At 32.2% G+C, this 14,653-nt stretch overlaps 2 protein-coding genes across 2 annotated transcripts; both read right to left on the bottom strand.

The window, feature by feature from the left end:
* Positions 1–350: 350 nt before the first annotated feature.
* Positions 351–1,205, bottom strand: LOC105335594 (multimerin-2). Its single transcript, XM_011439551.4, has one exon. It carries the CDS (start codon positions 1,203–1,205, stop codon positions 351–353), a length of 855 nt encoding a protein of 284 aa, XP_011437853.3.
* A 5,151-nt stretch (positions 1,206–6,356) lies between these two features.
* On the bottom strand, positions 6,357–8,422 carry LOC105335592 (uncharacterized). Its single transcript, XM_011439549.4, has 4 exons — positions 8,279–8,422; positions 7,824–7,887; positions 6,837–7,103; positions 6,357–6,520 (listed from the first exon to the last, which is right to left on the bottom strand). Exons 2-4 carry the CDS (start codon positions 7,885–7,887, stop codon positions 6,495–6,497), a joined length of 357 nt encoding a protein of 118 aa, XP_011437851.2. The 5' UTR covers positions 8,279–8,422; the 3' UTR covers positions 6,357–6,494.
* Between the last annotated feature and the right edge of the window lie 6,231 nt (positions 8,423–14,653).

The raw sequence follows: 14,653 nt of genomic DNA, 5'->3' as shown, positions 1-14,653 counted from the left end.
AAACATTTGATAATAAAAACTGAAATCCTTCAAATATTTTTATTCACATACATGTACATATACCATTTACATTTGATTAAAACACCATTCACTCGTGTATACTCTTGTCGATCATTGAAGGCTTTGCAACGAAGAGCGTATGCACGCCCAGAAATTTTATAAAAGTAAAGGTCCTCTGAAACCAACTTAGTAAACCATAATGAATTCATTTTCATTGCCAGGATTTTTTGTTCTTCCCTAAAAAAAAAACCAAACTAACAAAAAAGAAAAATATCTAATACAAAAACAAACAAAAAATCCCCAAAAAATGAAGAACAAAAACAAGACAAAATAAAACTTTAATTTATCATTTATGGTTCTACATGAATCCAGTGTTCAGATGTATCATAAAGAAGAAAACCCGAAAACGATGTCCACGGACCGTCCAAATGAACGCCAGGGTCGTGAACGTGAACTTTGACCCACACCACATCACCCACTTCTAAAGCGACCACAGCCATATTGGAACCAGACCCGTATCCCGTTCCGTCGCCAGCATAAATGTTACAGAAGTTTACGCCATTCCGTACAATTAATGCTTCCAGCTTCTTTCCTAGAAATGTGAGAACATTAGCAAAGAAAACGTATATTCCTTTTACAGGAGCTGTAAACTTTCCGTTGTGTTTGTTATAAGCATTTAGAGAATTGACATGGATGTTATCATACACCAAGACTTGACTGTTGTGGATATTGGCTATGTCGTTGCCATTCATCACGGCATAAAATGCTACAGGGGAAGTAGTTGACGGTCCAGCAGAAGAACTCAACGTACTGCGTTTGGTCATCATCTCGACATGCCTCAAGCGCTCGTTTGGACTATTTTTATCTAAGGTTATATTTTCTATCTGTTTAATAAGATTTTCGTTCTCAAGTCGAAGCTTCAAGTTATCTTGTTCCATTTTCTTCCCCTGTTCAAGGCTCACACTCAGCTTTTCTTTAAACACAACGAGTTCATTTTGCATCAAATGTTGGGTATCGCGCATCGATGCAATTTCCTCCCTCAAAACGTTAAATTCCTCTAAAACTTTCTGTATAATCGCCTCAGAATATTCTTTTATCTCTCCCTCTGACTTAATATCTTCAGCATTCTTCTGAAAATCTGCTCTATTGAACGCAGTTTTATCCAAGAGAAGAACCCACAACAGAAAGACCGTTGTCAGCTCCATTGCTTTCAAGAAGGTATAGAGACCAAGAAATGATAACCTTTTACTACGCAGAAATACACACTGCATGTGGAAATGCATTATCTTTGATAGCAGTATCTTATCATCCATATATATAAGGCAATTACATAATACCCCTGCAATGTTTAATGTCTCTTCATTTTGAACCCTGTAGTTGTTCAGTCTTATCATAAGGCGAATAGTACTGCGATTTATAACCACTATTAGAAGCAATTACGTTTACATATGGATGAAATGAAAACAACAACATGTTCTTATTCCGTGACATTCATGTTTTGATTTAAACCAAGGTGTTATTCGCAGCAGTCTTAATTCTTAAAAGCATGATCGAATTGATCTTGATAACTCACTTCTCAAAATGGACATAAATAAAGGGTACCATAACTGTTCAATGAAAGTGATTTACCTAAAAATGACTATAAAGTTTACTTTGGATTAACTTACTTTATTATAGCATTGAATGATTTATTTTTGACGTCGTCGTGTCAATAACTGCCGTCAGGTGAGCAGACAAATTGAATAACGCGCGTTAGCGCGTTATGATAATTTGTCTGCTCACCTGACGGCAGTTATTGACACGACGACGTCAAAAATGAATCATTTAATGCTTATATTTACGTTCCTTACTGAAGAAATCAATTGTTTACTTAAATAAATCGATATAAAGTGCAGATCACAGAGGGAGTAAATTAGTAACAGCAAGAACAGCTGATTTGTAAAACCGGTTTAAACTGGTTATCACAGAGACTGTTGAGATAAGTTCGACGAGCATGAAAATATAATCCATGAAAAATTACTACTGAAATGTTGCTTTTAACAATAAAGTCAACTGTTTTGTTGAATAATTATAAAACATGCATGGTGTTTTGACAACATTTATGAAATACATTTTTAACCGATAACGTAGAAATCACTGTTTGAGAACTACTTATGTAAATTATTTGTAAATTCATACGCAGTGAATAGGTGTTGCATTTAGAGGCATATAAACGTCACGGAAATTAATGGAAAAACACAGTAGAATGTAAATATATATATATAAAGTTCATTTTTGGGGGATGGGTATTTATTATTCAGGCATATGGATGATACATAGCTATGTTAATAGCTATGTTAATTGATTGTTTATTTGTAGTAGTTATAATTTAACTTACAGGAATTTTTCAAAATAAATCATTGTCAACGGATCTTTTCATTAAAAAATATATTAAAGTTCTGCTAAAGCTCAGTGTTTATAATTTTGGGACAAGGAGGCCGTGAAAATGTTTTTTTTTCAAAACCGCACAATTTCCATTTTAACAAGACCTTGCACTTTCGGTAGGATATAGAGTATGTTAACCATGTATCGGACACATACCTTAGATCGAACAACTTTGGTTAAAAATATACAAAATAAAAATCTGCATGCGCTCATGTGTTGTTTCGTATATCCATGAATTAGAACTAATGAATTTTATCATTATTAACAATTTGACAGTCACGTTGTCAAAGAAATAACATTTACATGTATATATAATAGGCATCGTAAAATGGGGTCAAATACACCATCATTGAAAATTTAGTAACAAAGATTTTACACAAAAGCATTAGATCTATTTGAATGTTGTGCATTAGTGAAAATGCACCCTCTACCTAAAAAATTAGAAAGAAGTAAGTTTTGATGTCAAGGTCATTTTTGCTCCATATATTCATTTCACCATGGATCGGACACAAATTAACCATGCACGGGACAGTTTTCAATGCATGATTTTTTTCTTCTTTAATAATTAATATGTTAGGTAGCAATTCCTTGTGATATACTTTAAATGTAGGCTATAGTAAAATATAAAATTAAGAAATAGTTGATACAAACATTCAAAATTCGAATTTTATGGATACTGCCTTTTTAATCCAACGTTCATATAGGCGCTGGCACGATAAAACACCTCATTATAAATATTCCTTTAAACAGAAGAAGTATAGTCTTAATTCCTGACTGTATATGTCGAGGATTTAAAATAAAATAAATCTGAATAGCAATATTGATTAGATTTCTTTTCCCGAACCTCTGTATTTTCACATTAAAGCCAGAAAATTTTGTTATTTTTAATCTCTACTGTATAGCTGTCCGATAGTATTGCCCGATCCATGTTGAAATACCAGTAGTTCAACACTTCATTAATTTGCTTTATTCATTTTCACTATCTTTCTCCAATACTCATGAAAGGGAAAAACCTGTAACTTTTACAACAAGTTTTATTTATATTAGGACTAAAATTGATGCGTTATCAAAGAGAAAAATCAAAGGGTGTCCGATGGATGGTGAAACGACATAGGACCATTTTAATAAGACCTTGGACTTTTGGTAGGATGAAACTATCCTTTTCTTGCGTCAACAAATAAGGAATAAGGATTCATTCTTTGAGTAATATGAGGTGATAATTTTGGTCGGGGCGTGATCAAATCCAATAACGGCTTTATGATAGATTTGACCGAAATTATCACCTCATAATATTCAAAATGATTCCTTATTACTCATATTTATATAATTCTAAACCATCGTAGGATTAAATATTTATATATTAATAAGCAAACCCCGCTGGCGCTTCAATTTGGCGTCATTTGAAGTTATAGGTTATATATTTCGAAATCGATACGTACTTATATCACAGGCAAAGACACTGGATAATGTAAAAATGTTAAAATGTCGCAAGTTTCAAGTGAAATATACACAGATTGCGTAGTTTTGAGTCAAAAACCTCACAAATCCTGTTGATTTCAAAGAACAATGTTATGAATTTTATAAACAACCGTCCTGCTTCCAACATTGTCTTTCATGCTTCATTTTTGTGTCAATGACAAATGAGCGGACATTAAACCTAATGATGAAGAAATTTTATTGCAAGAAAAAAAATTCGAAGTTTTTTTTTTTGTCGAAGAAATAAAAAGTGTATATATCATGCCTAACGATGTCAATTAATTCTTCATCTATCATTAATTTATTTGTTTGTTTGTTTTATATAAAAGGTGAACGATTAAAATGTTTTATTACCTGTGTAGAATAAGAATTAACAGGTAGGTTCTAAAACTCATTTAATGTTAAAATTCTACATCGTTTTTCCATAAAGCAGACCTGTGTTCCTTAAACTATTTCAAGTAAAATTGAGAATTGAACTGCATGAATTAAAATATTTTTTTATGTTTTTCTCTTGAATAGATTTAGACAAAATAATTAGATTTAAAATTCATTTTTGTTCACGATGATTGTGTCAATGAATTAAAGAAAATGCATGTATACATATATATCTCAGGAAATGCATATATTTACATTACTGGTATCCTTATCGAAATCTCGACGATGTTAGGAAGGGTCAATTTTAAAGAGTCTGTCATGTTCAAAATTGTACATTATATTTTATATGATATGACAAGATTACTTATTCTAAGTAAGAAACTAACGAATATCTTCCTTTATTTTATGATAACAATTAATGAATAATTTTGCAATATTCATTTGTAGATGTTTGATATCATAAACCATGTCAACAAAACTAGACATAGTGAGGATTCTGACAATACTAGCTGTCTGCTTGATATCCCTTATTTCAGGTAGGCGTTCTTAAAAGAAATATACCATCCAATCCTTCGTACGATATTTGCAACATGTCCATTCGAAATTTAAAGCCATTGACACCTTTAATAGTACTGATTTTATGATTTTTCCTTAACCCCCCTTAAAAATGGCATCGGACGTAAAAGTTCGTTGGCCCCTTGATTGGCACTTTAAAACTTAGTGACACGGTTGTCATGACAGTCATTGATCGTCAACAGGTCATCGGAGCGTTGTCCTGAGTTGTCACTGAAAGGTCACGTGACGTAATCGGTCATCCTCCAATGAGCCAAAGCAAACTTGAACCCGTATAGTACAATCACCCTTTCTTTATGTAACATTTTTTTTCAGGTATAGCTGTTAGAAGTGAAATTTCTCCGTTTTCAATGGATACCAGAATGTACAGACCTCTCTCCAGTTTCCCTGGTCAAAGACTGAGGTTAGGAGCATCGCCATTGTCACCAAGTAAATACTGGAAAATAACATCTGGGAGACAGTATAAGCAGAGTTCTCGTCACTGGAATATGAGCCCATTAAGTCCCATTGTAGGGCCTCGCAGGCGTCCATCAAATCTGCTTACTGTCGGAGATCTAATGCTGAATGATCGCCTTGGAATACATATTTATTGACTGTTTCATTTTTTAAAAATTAATTATCTTTATTTTATACGTGTTTTTAAAATCATTAGCGTGTAAATTTTTTTGTACTGTTTGTGAATAACAAAAAAATGACGACATTCTGAATCATTTTTAAAGTTGTTTTTTTTTATAAACACTGAAACGTAGAAAATTATTAAACACCACATGATTCAGTTTGAAACCCTTGACACACAAACACAAGTTCTCTTGTTTGACAAACTTTTTGTTTCGTGTGACAAATTGTGTTGCATGCAACTGCTGCGCAATTTTGGCTTGTAGCTCTAATGAATACACGTGTACCAATGATGAGGACACAGGACGCCCGCTCTTCCATTTTATGTCTTTTAGATGTTAACACGATAATTTGGTATAGGAAATGCGTTAGTTTTACTCTTTTCGTGTGTCCTATAACACGTCAACGTACTAAAAACACGCCGTTTATCGACGCCAATTGTTGTAAAACAACCTGTTTCCGGCCAGTTATTTTCAAAGCTCGCATTGTCCATGAGAAGGCGAATATTGTGCAACTTTAGAGAACAATATTAAATCCAGGATTTTAGGTCTTACTTATCATTTGAATTGTATTCATATTGTCTTCCTATTGTTGTTGAAAATAAATTTGTATTATGACCACTTTTTATCCTTAAATAATGTTTAAATACTTATGGGAAGACAACTTTGTAATAAGTTTACATATTTTTTAGTTTTAAGTTTTTCTTAGTATCTTTTTAATTATTTTATTAATAAGGCGGTATTAAGAATCAATTTAAGCATTTTGACACTGGTTTGCTCAAACCTTACATTGCCTATATAACAGGTTCCTTTTGCCGGATATCGTGCAAATGAACCTTAAATTTTTTCTAACAAACCACAAAATGCTTTCTATAGAACACATTCACCAGAAAATCAGGTAAGAAGATAAAAACGTTTATTCTAGATTTTTCGTAAAGTATCACAGACTTTAGTTTGGGATAAATAAACATTTTAAAGTTATTTCCGGTAATTAGTTTAATCCGAATATGACGTAGGAGAACAAATTCACGCTTAAAACTCCAGGGTCTGTCTACCAGCTAATAAAGAAGAAATGAAGACAAACGTTAGTCAACTGTTTATGATTAATCTACTCAATCTTTTAAAGACATTTTTATTGTTAAAAAAAAATTTACAAATTAACAAAAATACAAAAAAACCCTATTTTTTTTTTTTATCAAATTGAAAATTATTAAGAGACCATATTTGGCCATAATAGTTTCAGAGATATTTGCTGTTAAATTATTTCGTGATAGCTGATTATTTTGTAATGTTTTCAAAATCTCTTGATAACAAAGTATTGTACACTAAAGTGTGTTTTATTCATTAAAAATTAAAAAAAAAAACGCCCAATACCTGCATCTGTTTTGATTTCTGGTTTCTCCATTGCAGGTGCGGCGGAGGGCATCATCATGCGCTGAGGCATGGGGTAGTTTGGCATCATTGGCATCATGGGTTTGGGCATCATGTTCATCATGGTCTTAGCCATCATGGATCCCTGATTTCCCAGCATGACTGGTACAATCATCATGGGGCTCATTGGCTCCTCTGCACGCCCGACAGGAATCACCAACATGCCCATATTGCCCATACCGTTATTTACATATGGAAATCCCATGGCGCCTGTTGTAATCATCGAAATAAGTTCATTAATTTCGAAGGTACGATAAAACTCAAACCCAATTCTAGATGTAATGAGAATTCGTTTAGGTGGTAAATAAGATAATAACGACACTTTTGTGTCAGAGTTTGTTTATTTTTTATGATTTTTGACGTGAACTAAGAATTTCATTTGTTTTTCACCAATAAAAGAAAATTGGATATCATAGAAGACATAGCTTTCCACTAAAGCAAGCTTGTGCAGAATGACCTATTTATTTGTTTTCTGTAGATTCTTTATCAATTGCAAAGAATATTATTTATTTACTGCCCTTATTGTAACAAGTTTACCTAACATTGCCTCAAAAACCTCTCTTTATTTGGAAACTGACTGGGATACTCTTTTTGATAGGAAAAAAATATACAAACTTACAACAATGTATAAGATTCACAATAACTGTGTCCAAAAATATTTATCTCAAATTGTTCCAAATACAAGAGGTGATGATTCTACATATAGAACTAGAAATTGATTCAGAAAGTTCAGAATATAAAGATGTGTCATTTTTCAATTTGCCTTTGCTTCAACTAATCATGCATACATCTGTTACTAAGAACATTTAAAAAATTTGAAATTATATTTTACCAACTAATTTTGAGGTATTTCTTCGGTCCTACTGTCATATCAAACTAATTGAATATACTAGTATGTTAAGAAAATTGCAATAGCATCAAATCACGTACCTTGGACAAAGGTCAGGGTAACCACAACAGACAACAGTGCGACAAGGGACATGAAAGGTGACATCTGAAACGAGGAGGAATAGCAACGATTGGTAATTTCATTGTTTCATACACAAAAACTGATTATTTAAAAGCTAAAACAGTGACAACTTTCTTAATTCTATCAACTGAATTTACAGCTTTGAGAAAATATTTAAAAATTCATAACCGTTTTGACATGCGTAGAAGGGAAAAGAAAATAAATTGACTATTAACATAGAGAGTTAACAATATCAATAATAGTTTTAATAAAGGTATAAAACATTGAACTCGACAGTGTACAATTAAATACGCAAACTTCATTTTAATTAAACCTTTGCAACTAATATAATTCTTTCAAAAGATAAGTATTTTATTTATGCAGATTTAAAATAATTACAAACGATATAACTTTTTTTTCCTTTGAATATTCTCACCTTTAGTTTTGGATGATTTTGACGGAAGATAAAATTCTCGTGAAAGCTTCCAGACACGGTTTCCTTATATAATATCAAGCGGATGACTTTCCCAAATGTGGTCGCCTCTGACAAGCAGGAAAACTGTTAAATTTGACATGGAAGGTACATGACAATCAGTGCACAGAGAGTGAGCCTACATCCTTTGACCATGTATGATTAGGCTTTAAACATTGATGAATAATGGTAGGGAAATTAGCCAACAGTGCTATGTGTTTCGACAACGATGCATACGAGAGTCAGCATTGTTTCAGCTTAGGATGCATGTACATGTATTATAGATCACAAGACTTACTTGTACAATGTAAAAGTGCACTCATTGCATTGAAAGTTTTTTTTCCGTATTTTACCCAGTAAATTTGGCATTGAAATTGTTTAACAATACAATGCAGTTAAATTTTGCACCAGACTGTATTCATTGTTTATGTTTCTTTTGGCAATGATATTTTAAACTGAATGACATAATTTTCTATAGTTGTTTTTGCGAAATACTTCGAGCAGCTATCCAACAATATGTCAATGCAATGTGTTTATACCTTCGAGAAGATTTATAATAAGTACAATTGCATATGAAAGATTAGAAATTTTGCTTTCGTATCACTTGCAAATCTTTTATTTGTACATTTATTACATATAATACTTTTGAGTGTTTTGTGAATGGAGGGATAAAATACAAGAAAAACAGACCACAATGAACATTTAAAAAATGAATTTAGCACAAGTCCTTGATTGAATCAAAGATTCCACATTGAGCAACTTTTGAACATCAATTTCACGATTTGAAGGACAAATAAAACAAAACCACATCTATTTTAAGGGAACATTTCAAAATAATCTTCAGTAGTTCTAAAGTTACAACGTCGGCTGTGTTTAATTAAGGAAGTATCGGAAGAAATCGAAAGAAAAGGAGGGATAGTCTTTTAACACTCCCTGTGAATCATGGACCCGAAAATAAGACAGAACATTTCCAGATTTTGTAACACTTTTTGCATTAGATGTTGATTATGTGTAATACTTCAAAATTCCAAACTCCTTTATAATATCAGCCTTTCGTTTGTATAAATCATTTCCGTTAAAATATTATCTTTAATTGATAAAAAAAAAAAATGACTGCTTGTATGGAGGAAGAAACATTTAAGAACTATTTTACAAAAATCGAAAGTCAATTTGAAACCCCCAAGAAAGAACAGGGATTTTACTAAATTTACTAAAATTCAGTGAATATGATCGAATTGCCGAATTTGTCAACATTGTCATGTGTTTTGTTTTTTTAAATTTCGAATTGATTTACATAATGAAATAATTGATAACTTGGCAATTCAATTAGTTTATTAGATAAATGGCTTTTATGTACTGTATTTATATCTCTTCTGCTCGTGGCGTCTACAAGCATTGTTTAAAGAAATCTTCATGATCTTGTTCTTTAAAGTGATGTTTATCCCAATGTTTAAGCATTTTTTTTGTGTGTGCTTTGGTGATGTATTTCTTATGATCAACTTAAATTTGAGTGTTGGTCGTCTTTGTTATGTAAACAAGACTCACACTATGTCTTTGTTTACATTGGCTCAATATACCGGTAAAACTTCTTTTTTAAGCTGAATTTTCTATCGACTAAATGGTTTTGAACCTAGATAAATAGATTCTAGCGTTTGTTACATTCATATTAGGTCTAAACCTGGAATTTCTTTTTTCAGCATCAAAATGTGAACAAAAAAACTTAACAGAGTAGTGAGCTCTGCATGTCGTTTATAACTTTAAGACTGATACTCAAATATTGTTTGACTTTTACAAATGCCTTACTAAAACATTGTAAACATAAAAAAGGGACAAATTAATTTTGACCATAATCGTGACCATACCCTTTAACGTCAATAAAAGATCAAGCAATGTGACAAAGGATCAACAAAATAAGATTACACTGCAACTTTATACCAATGTATTTGAATTCAAAAGTTAAATACATGTACCAATTTTTTGCAAACTGTTTATTATTCTGTAAACAAATTCGTTACAAGGATACATTGTTAATGCAAGAAACATTCTGTTTTAATTACTTTTGATATGCTTAAGGAAACAATTTCACTTAACACATATTTACTTATTTGAAGGGTAGTGACAATTTGTGTCAAAATACAAACGGTTTTATTTTTTTCAGCAGTAAAAAACTTTATTAAATAGTGTGGAAGATTTTATAATTAATTTTATTTTTGTTATTGGTATTTCATACAGTATATTAACATTATTTACCATATATTCACAATCGTTTTGAAAATGCACATTTATGAATAAAATTATTATAAAATCAATAGCTAAAAGTAACATGTAATAACACTATGACAATTGTATATGTTGTACATTTTATTACTAGGAGAGGAACATATAAGTTGAAAGATCTTTTTTCCAATCCTTTTCTATAATTTACAAATTTTCAAATTAAGCATTTAAGGTAGTCCATCCATAACCGAGGTGAATTTTATAATTTTGATTGATATTGACTACATTGTACATTAAATACGTATTTTGAAATTAATTTGAGGCTGACATAAACCAAACTTGGGAATATGTGTGTAGTCAATTAAATAAACTTTTTGTACTTGGAACTATTTTAAAGAGTTGTCTGCCCCTCGCAAAATTAATGAAAAAATCGATGTCCAAAAATAGGTACGGTAAATTATGATTTTTTTTGGCATTTTCAAAGAAAGGGAAAGCTTTTGCAACTATTTACTGAGCTTTGTTAGAAAATTAGTTGCACTATAAAAATATATATAGAAATGCAATTTTTCCATAGACTTCAATGATAAATTCAAGATGTGATAAATTTGTTAATAGGCAACATTTTTTACAAAAAATAAAAAATGAATCTCTTTTATTTAATTAACCCTTAAAATCGCAAAGATGCATGGACTGCCTTAAAGCTGACATGAATTCATAAAAGCATTTGGTCGCCATATTATTTTCAATCGCTCCTCTACTGCCACTGGGGCATATATACCGGTTGAGAAAGTAAGGGTCGGTTGCTTTCCGATCGAGGCATTCACGTTGCACGGACTTCTAAATGCATGAACTACACATTGTAGTAAAATGTAGTAACAAAGAATAAAGGAAACAACAATCAATGAAATACAAAATATATTTATTCTTTGAAAGGATGTCCAAGGTATCCGTATTATTTTGCACAGACTGTGCTGACTTATTTCGCATGCACATCGAACACGTGTGTCGTTCATACAGAGTGCATAACGTCTGCATCTTCTTGAAAACCCCGACGACACTACTTCCAACACAGTAGCTGAATGATAGTAAATCCAAGAGAGTAACAACGTTTCCATCCGTTCCTACAAAAAACTCCCCGTTTATAAAATCCATTCGATAATTGACATTGCTCGATCTGCAACAGTGTGTGGTTTGCGCATGTGCGATGTTATAACATACACAGGAAAACGGTCTACAATTATCGAGGAAATTTGAAGTATCTGCGCCTGGATTTCAGCCTGTCTTGTTTCGTCGTATTGGACATATCTTGCCAGTGCAGTGGTTGTCATATTATTTTTCTTCAAAACGCTTTTCTTATCATCATGCGTCTTTTCGTCCAAGGTAACGTGTTCGGGTGTATGAAATTCCTGAATGCGGTGAAGCATGAATAGTATTCTCGGCCTTATATAGGGTGATGTAGCGATGAACAGAACAATAGAAATCGACAACTAATATGGCGGTAGTCGGAGATAAAAGGGAAATAATGCGTATTTATGAATTCATGTCAGCTTTAAATATGGGCTTCAATATACTGAAGAAATATATAACCATTAATGATATACTTTTATGAAAATTATCACCATAATGATTGGGTTTTTTTCTGATTTGTCTTTTCTGAAGTATTTTAATTAGCTCACCTGAGCTGAAAGCTCAAGTGAGCTATTCTGATCACATTTTATCCGTCGTCCGTTTGTCTGTCCGTCTGTAAACTTTTTACATTTTGAACTTCTTCTCTAAAACCGCTTGTCCAATTTCAACCAAATTTGGCACAAAGCATCCTTATGGGAGGGCGAATATAAATTGCAGAAATAAAAGTCCAATCTGTATTCAAAGCGGAGAAAACCTTGAAACTGTAGAAAAAGGGGGTGCATTTTTAAAAATCTTCTTCTCAAGAACTACTGAGTCCAATTCAACGTAGTTTAGCATAAATTATCTTTATGGGAAGGAAAACATAAATTGCAAAAATTAAGGGATAATTCTGTTTCAAATCTGAGTTATTACGAAAATAATAAAAAAGGAAAGGCGTGTTTCAATCAGTTTAATAGCTTCGAGTTCGGCATCCGGTAAAATGGGTAGGCAAGACTTGGCCTGGGCAAAACAAAATATTGGCAGTTATTAATCTGCCAATCTTATTAAAATTTCAGGATATTTGATGGACCGGTATATTTGTAATCGCTGTAAATATTGCTGCAAAATAATGCGTATTTGGAATTGACGATTGCCGATCTGCCCCGGCTTTTATTTTGCCACGGCCCGGGTTTGCATACCCATTTTACCAAGACTCGTATTCCATACTTCTAAAACGAGGTTCTTTGTTTAAAGCAGCCATGACATTATACGAAAAAGAGTCGATCTGACTATGATGAATTTGCTTGTTGTGCAACAGTTCGCGTATGAAGGGAAATTTTTGAAACATGCAAAATATATTGGTGCCGATTTTGTAAAGTAAATTGAGGCTAAATATTTCAATGCGTTGACAGTTTTCACACATGACGTTGGTGTTAGCTTGTTCTGATTTACGTTTCGTTTTCATTATTTATGCTTTGTAACCTGGGAACTATCATCTGTATTTCGTGATTTTTACGTATCAAATCAAACAGAGACTTCGGTAAATCAAACAGTTAACTGTTTACCTGCGCAAATTAAGCAAAATCTGATGTATCAAAAAACTACTGAAATACAATTCATTCTATCGGTAATTCGGCATTATATATATCTTTTGCGTAATGGTAGATTAATGCAATAGGTTTTGTTAAGATCCTCGGCATTTTCTCGAGTTTATTCAGTTTAAATAGAGTTTGATACCGCTGACGGAAATATGTCTACTAGGTATATATACATGTATATATATGATTCATTTCGAAAAAATAAACTGTGTTCTTTATTTGTTATAGTGCATGTTTCTTGTGTTTAATTGTTTACAATTTCTATTTACTAACCATATTTGAGTGTTAAGCTTCGAATTATAGGCAAGATACAGAGATTTGCTCACAATTCTATGTTTGTACACAGATCTTAAAAACTAAAGATTAAAAAAGTAAAAAAAATTGTCAATATTTTTAAAGAAAATTTTCAAAGTCTGTTCTTCCAGAAACCAACTTTAACAACTTATTGTATTGTAAACTTAACCTTTTTATGTCATTATTACTCCTACTGTACATGTGATCCTTGACTGTGTTTGTGTACATTTGTACAAATGTATAAACTGATTTTGAACCTCAAATACCAGTGAACTGGTCTTGAGTGAATAGAATTGAATTGAAAATCTAAGGGCCATTCTTTTTTTCCATTTTAAATGCTGAATAGGAAATACGAAGTTAAAAATCTTAAGCTGAATGTAATAAACTCATGTGAAAAAATATGACTCAAACCTAGGCGAACTGTGAGCTCTGTATCTTGCTTATAATTCTACGATTGACGCTGAATTTTGGTTGAACATTAGAAATTCTATATGAATTAGAGTACGTTAACTAGATCTCGTTACAAGTAACGATTAGGTCTTCCGTCCGATTTTGTTTTATGCGATACAATGAAATATCGATACTCTCTGAAAAATCTAAGGTCCTGGTGAAACTAGGTTTTTTGTCTCGAGACCGGAAACGGGCGAACGGAAGTGATTAATGAAAACTAAAGCTAGGTTTTTTGTATACATTTGCCTAGTGTACATCACTGTTTATTATCCTAGATGAAACACCAAAAACAATCGGTTAAACTTGTTAAAATCATGAATTGTATGAACTCTTCTCGTGAGTACCGGAAATGACGGTTGAAAAAAGAAACCCGATAAACACATCTTCAATCAATTGTCTATCATTCATAAATGTTCGTGTCTCAATCACCTACAAAGACTAAAATCTCGCGGGTATCAAATTTGTAAAAAGGATAAGTACCTAAAATATTTGATATAACTCACCGGAAGTAGAATATGTTTCCTTATTTAACACATATAAGATCGTGTAATGATATACCGGTATTCATTCCATGTAAAAAAAACATTTTTAAGTGCTTCCAGTGACGACCGGAAGTGACCACGATTCAAACAAAATAATGTAAACCATGGATACATACTTAGGGCTATCATCC

Source organism: Magallana gigas, chromosome 3, assembly GCF_963853765.1.
Source record: "Magallana gigas chromosome 3, xbMagGiga1.1, whole genome shotgun sequence".
Classification (NCBI taxonomy): Eukaryota; Metazoa; Mollusca; class Bivalvia; order Ostreida; family Ostreidae; genus Magallana; species Magallana gigas.
Note: the sequence above shows the minus strand (reverse complement) of the source record. Positions and strands in the feature narration are given on the sequence as shown.

Excerpts from the sequence above, each read along its gene's own strand:
- LOC105335594 (XM_011439551.4), bottom strand. The coding sequence starts at position 1,205 with ATGGAGCTGACAACGGTCTTTCTGTTGTGGGTTCTTCTCTTGGATAAA.
- LOC105335592 (XM_011439549.4), bottom strand. The coding sequence starts at position 7,887 with ATGTCACCTTTCATGTCCCTTGTCGCACTGTTGTCTGTTGTGGTTACC. Across the intron at positions 7,104-7,823 it reads TACCCTGACCTTTGTCCAAG|GCGCCATGGGATTTCCATAT; the intron begins GTACGTGATTTG and ends TGATTACAACAG. Across the intron at positions 6,521-6,836 it reads AGAAATCAAAACAGATGCAG|CTGGTAGACAGACCCTGGAG; the intron begins GTATTGGGCGTT and ends CTTCTTTATTAG.